General features: G+C 36.3%; 1 protein-coding gene across 1 annotated transcript in view; it reads left to right on the top strand.

Annotated features, from left to right (window-relative positions):
* The window catches only part of LOC106529465 (histone-lysine N-methyltransferase SETD2), a 12,304-nt gene extending 7,123 nt beyond the window's left edge, over positions 1-5,181 (top strand). The window contains exons 6-8 of the mRNA XM_014024907.1: positions 598-672; positions 2,620-2,721; positions 3,605-5,181. Coding sequence (XP_013880361.1) covers positions 598-672; positions 2,620-2,721; positions 3,605-3,766 — 339 coding nt within the window. The 3' untranslated portion in view covers positions 3,767-5,181. The remainder of the gene's footprint in view (positions 1-597; positions 673-2,619; positions 2,722-3,604) is intronic.
* Positions 5,182-5,486: the final 305 nt, after the last annotated feature.

Below are 5,486 nucleotides of genomic sequence, written 5' to 3'. Positions count from 1 at the left end.
CCACAAATTCTCCTAAATCACTCGTACGCACAACTTAAGAACAAATCTGTGTGTACGAACGGTTCTTGCATGGGGCCCACTGAATTCATCGATCCAAAACTAAGGACTTAATTAGCTTAAAATGTCTTAAATCAATCAACAGTCTTAAAAATGTTAACGCATTGTAAATAGGATGGAACCCTACTTTATTCGACATGTTCTATATTTACAGGAAATACAGTTTTTGGATGTTTTCTTCTTTATTATTTTAATTTGTAGATTTTCTACATTTTTGAGGAAGGTTTTTTTTTTTTTGTTTGTTTGTTTGTTTTGCGGTAATCTTTTGCCCGTTGGTCTTTGTTGTTGAAGGCCAGAGACTTCACATCCTGACAGGATATCTCTGCTTTGTGTCAAGTAGCTGTGAGCAGGTGCTGTTTGAAAGCCCCCCAACCCCCGACCATCATATCGCCTACATGTCGAGCCGAATGCAGACAGCGTGACACACAGTAGTTGTGTTGTGATAAAGTGACAATGGAGAAGGTGGAAAGTTGCCAGTTTGATGTGAAGCATGTTCCAATGCTTGTAGTAAAATTGTTCCGTTTCCTTGTTGTGTTTCAGTTCTCCACAAAGACAGCCGAAGCAGACACCTCCAGTGAACTGGCAAAGAAAAGTAAAGAAACATTTAGGAAAGAGGTGAGGCCAACTCTTAGTAAATATTATCCTCAAGAATATATATTTTTGCGGTGTTGTATAAAGTACCACAAAGTGATAATTGAGTAAAAGTTCAAGTTTCTTATCATAAAATTGATAGAAGTTAAAGTCTCCTCTAAGAATATTACTTGAGTAAAAGTCTTAAATATCTGATTTATTTTGTACTTAAGTATAAAAAGTAAATTTCTGACATAAAATGTACTTAAGTAATAAAGGTAAAAAAGTACTGAGTAAAAATGAACGGTTAGGTTTTCCTAAATACATTCATTGGGAGGTGACCTCTTCAAAAAAAAATTTTCTAAAGGTGTGCAGCTTTGATGGGTTGTGGTCAAACTAATACAGTATCAGAATGGTATATATTTATATTTCTCATCCATCCACAATTAAATTAACTCTATCCAGGAGCACCAATTTTTCAGGATAGAATTTTTTATAAATAAAAAGCTGAAATGAAATAAAAGTAATGACTTTCTACTTCTTACCTTATTAAAAAATGTAAGGAGTAGAAAGTACAAATAATTGTGTAAAAATGTTAGAAGTAAAAAGTAGGCTGAAAAATAATTACTCAAGTAAAGTACAGGTAACCAAAGTTTCTGCTTAAGTACAGTAACAAAGTATTTGTACTATTTACATTACAACTCTGTACTTCTGTAACTCCTGAGTTAAGTTTACAGTATTAGAGGACCAGTATTACAGTGGGTGTCTAGTTATTTAAAGGATAGGAAACAGTTTGTACAAATAAATGATACAAGATCTGAATTAAGTATTATTACATGTGGTGTTCCTCAGGGTTCTTTACTAGGACCAAAGTTGTTTATTTTATACGTTAATGATTTGGTAAATGTGTCAGGGTTGTTTAAATGTGGTTTTTTTGCAGACGACACTACATTTTTTTGTTTTGGCAAATATATAGAACGGATGTTGCAAATGATGCAGATAGAATTTGCTGAAATACAAACCTGGTTTAAGCTTAATAAATTAACATTACCGTAAATTTAGATAAGACAAATTATATGATATTTTGTAATAGAAAGAAAATAACTGATGTTCCATTTAGAGTCGATGGTATTGAGATCTGTAGAGTCAGTCAGGTGAAGTTTCTGGGTGTCATCATAGATGAAAAGCTGACATGGAAACCTCATGTAAATCATTTAAGAACAAAAGTAGCCAAATCCATTGAAGTATTATACAAAGTAAAGGATTTATTTAATGATAAAGGTCAGTTTATATTATTTAATGCAATAATTGTTCCACACCTGATCTACTGTATTGATGTTTGGGGAAAATCATGTTAAACAATTACAAACCCAATTTTTGTTTTACAGTAAAGAGCTGTAAGAATTATCACCAGAAAGCATCACTATCACCYATCAMAYTCATTGTTCCTTCAGTTGAAGTTATTGAAATTCTATGATTTGGTTGATTCGGGTATTTTATCAGTTATGTATAGGGCTCATAAAAACACATTACCTTCAAACATTCAATTACACTTTGTTAAAAGAGAGAGCTGTTATAATCTCAAAGGGATAGAGACGTTTGTTAGACCCAAATTTAGAACCAGTTTAAAGGAACGGAGTACTTCTGTCCAGCATATAAGATTATGAAATAATCTGGAAGRTGACATTAAAAATGCCAGATCAATGAGTATATTTAAGAGAATGATAAATAATAATTTGCTGGAGAAATATGTAAATGTATGAATTGTTGTTGAAGGAGTTAAACCTTTATTTTTTTTTATAAACTAAAGATTATTTTTGATTTGAATTTATTTGTTTGAGAAAAGGGGCAGATATAATAAGATTTTATCTTCTTCTGCTACCTTTCATTGAATTTATGATTTGTACTTTTGTTGTATGTTGAATTTATGTTGTTCTTTAAAAGAAATGAATAAACTAACTAAATTTTGCCCTCGTTTTGTGTGTTTATTAGATGTCCCAGTTCATAGTGCACTGTCTGAATCCTTATCGGAAGCCAGACTGCAAATCTGGACGCATCAGCAACACAGAGGATTTTAAACACCTGGCTCGGAAGGTAAGAGGGAAAAAAAAGCTAGTTGGTACACACTAGGGGCGCAACAGTGCATGTACCATATCGAACAGTTCAATACAGAGCTTTAGGTTCAACACACACTTGTTTTGAACAATACAGATTTTTTTATTTTATTTTTATCAGCTTGTCTTCTGAAGATGCTCTTTGTTGACGGATCAGTGGATCTGTGTTCGACTGCTCCACCTAGGCTGTATTTTCAAGCTGTTTCAGCAACATTTATTTAAAAACCAAACTATTGAGATTATGTTCAGAATTAATTTAAATAAATTACAAGTTAAAATGAGCATGGACGTTTCTCTTTTTAGTATCGAAAAAATATCGAACTGTGACACTAAAGTATCGAACCGAATTGTGAATTTTCTGTATCTTTGCACCCCTGGTACACGGTATAATACTTCCATGAAATCCTGTGAGGCTTTTAATTTCCATCAGCCTCGGGAATATCTTTCCACACCTCCCTTCTTTGAGCTTTCATGTTATTTTTTTCTGCCTCAGGGCGTAACACACCCTACATGTAAACATTTATCTTCATATATTTAACTTTAAAGGCACTTTTTAAAACTATCTCAGCTCCTCTTAGAGTTGCGTTCTCCTCTTGTTTGTCGGTGGGTGGTGGTTATACATACATGGAGCGGCGCTCACACACACCAGGACCTCCAGGATATGGGTTTAAAACACAGGCGAGCTTGGCTTCAGTCATCTGGAGTACACATTTTGTTGTCGCAGATTAAAAAGAGCAGAGTCGCTACACGAGATTAACGACCTTAACCCCGTCACCCCGGGCTTAGACGTATGTTTTCTGCGTAATTTACTGCCGTGTGGCGAGCAGGAAGCGTTCTCTCATTATCTCCGCTCTGTGCCGCAGCTCACTCACGGAGTCATGAACAAGGAGCTGAAGGCCTGCAAGAACCCCGAAGACCTGGAGTGCAACGAGAACGTGAAGCACAAGACCAAGGAGTACATCAAGAAGTACATGCAGAGGTTCGGCTCCGTGTACAGGCCCAAGGAGGACACCGACGTGTTCTGACCTGTCCGAGGTGGGTCGGGGGGGTAGAAGCCTTCTCCGTTCACTCCTTCGTGTTTGTTCTGGCCTGCCCGAACAGTAAAGTAGTTCTTGATTTTATTTTTATTTGTGGCATTCATGTGAATTGCACTGCTACCCTGAGAATCTCTCCGAGGCCTGGTGGACTGGAGGTCCAGGACTYTACGTAAGGTGCAGTGTTGAAAAAGGATGACACTGTGGGGTGCTACAGAGACATTCACAGACTCTCTTTTTTATTTTATTTTTGGCTCTTAAAGGTTCCTGAGATGATCACCGTAATTCCAGTTTTTAAACTCTTTATTGCCCTGAATGAGGGTTATTAAACATGATTCAGCTTTTTTTCTTTTTCTGTTAAATGTTGTTTTTTTTTCTGTTTCAACGTGGATCAATGACAGAGCAGTCCAGCCTTGTGCCCCGCCCCCCCCACTGTCTGGTGCTGTTGTAAACCGGGCTGCAGGAGGTCCAAGCTTCCTCTTGGAGCGCCTGTTTTATGAATGCATGACACATGCTGAGGTCTGAGTGATGTTCTTACACTTTTCATATCTCTTCTAGCAGTGTGCCCTCACCAGGCTGAACTTTTACTGAGTTTAAGGGATCAGCTAGGGATAAACCAGTTGGAAAAGAGGTTGGAGCCCAGTATTTTCCTGCTCTTTTATCAATTTAATATTAAAAACAGGGTTTAAAATCACTGACGTGCTGTTTAACTGTTTAATATTCTTTAATCCAGCCCTCTCCCAACTCGTTTGTTCCCACCAGTAACGATACTAAAAAAATGAAGGTTGTAGCATCGCAGTTTTAACAGCGGATAAAAAAAAARATCTAAGTTGTGTACTCTTGATATGTTTTCTTTTTTTTACTACAAGTTCTCATCTAAAAGACCCCTCGGGTTGGTCGACCTCCTCGAACCAATAATTTTAACGACTTTTTACAGTGAAGTTAACTTAGCATTAGCTCCTCAGTTCCTCCCAGCCCATTACATTGCATTAAACAAAGTTCCAACATTTGTATATTGCTTTATATGTGAATATAATGAATAATAGTTTAAATACTTTGTAAAAGGACTCATTTCCTGATAGAGATGTAAATACTGTGTAAACAAAAGGAGAAAAAAAAGTTACCAAAGCTGTATGCAGGATAACGGCTTTGCTCAGCGAGCCCTCACCCATCCTCACCAGCTCGGCCATGACCCCCCACCCCCTTCGTCTACAGACTCGCTGCCCGATTGTTATACTTCACCGCCCAGGGAGATCTACCCATTCTTTTCTCTGTTATTGTTGGTGTTTTTATTATTTTTCTATGTACAAAGTTACACCCTATTCTACTGTAAGTATTGTGTAAGCACATTGTCATACCGAGTGTACAAACATTTTAAAAGATAATAAACTCTTTTTGTAAAACTATGTCCGATTTGTTTATTTACTTATTTATTGTGCTGCATGGTTAAAAATGAACTGCATTAATTAAATTACAGCATATGTCAGTGGCGGTTTTAGCTTTTAGCTGCTTCTCTAAACATTTGACCTTTTCAGTCACTGTTCTAGGTTTTTTTAGCTACTTTTCTATTTATTTTTACGGTGGCCCTGAAGTGCAAACCACAACAACAAACATTTCAGAAAACACATTACATTTCAGAAAACACATTACGTTTCAGAAAACACATTACATTTCAGAAAACACATTACATTATAGAAAACACATTACATTT

This window comes from Austrofundulus limnaeus, unplaced genomic scaffold (assembly GCF_001266775.1).
Source record: "Austrofundulus limnaeus strain Quisiro unplaced genomic scaffold, Austrofundulus_limnaeus-1.0 Scaffold446, whole genome shotgun sequence".
Classification (NCBI taxonomy): domain Eukaryota; kingdom Metazoa; phylum Chordata; class Actinopteri; order Cyprinodontiformes; family Rivulidae; genus Austrofundulus; species Austrofundulus limnaeus.
Note: the sequence above shows the minus strand (reverse complement) of the source record. Positions and strands in the feature narration are given on the sequence as shown.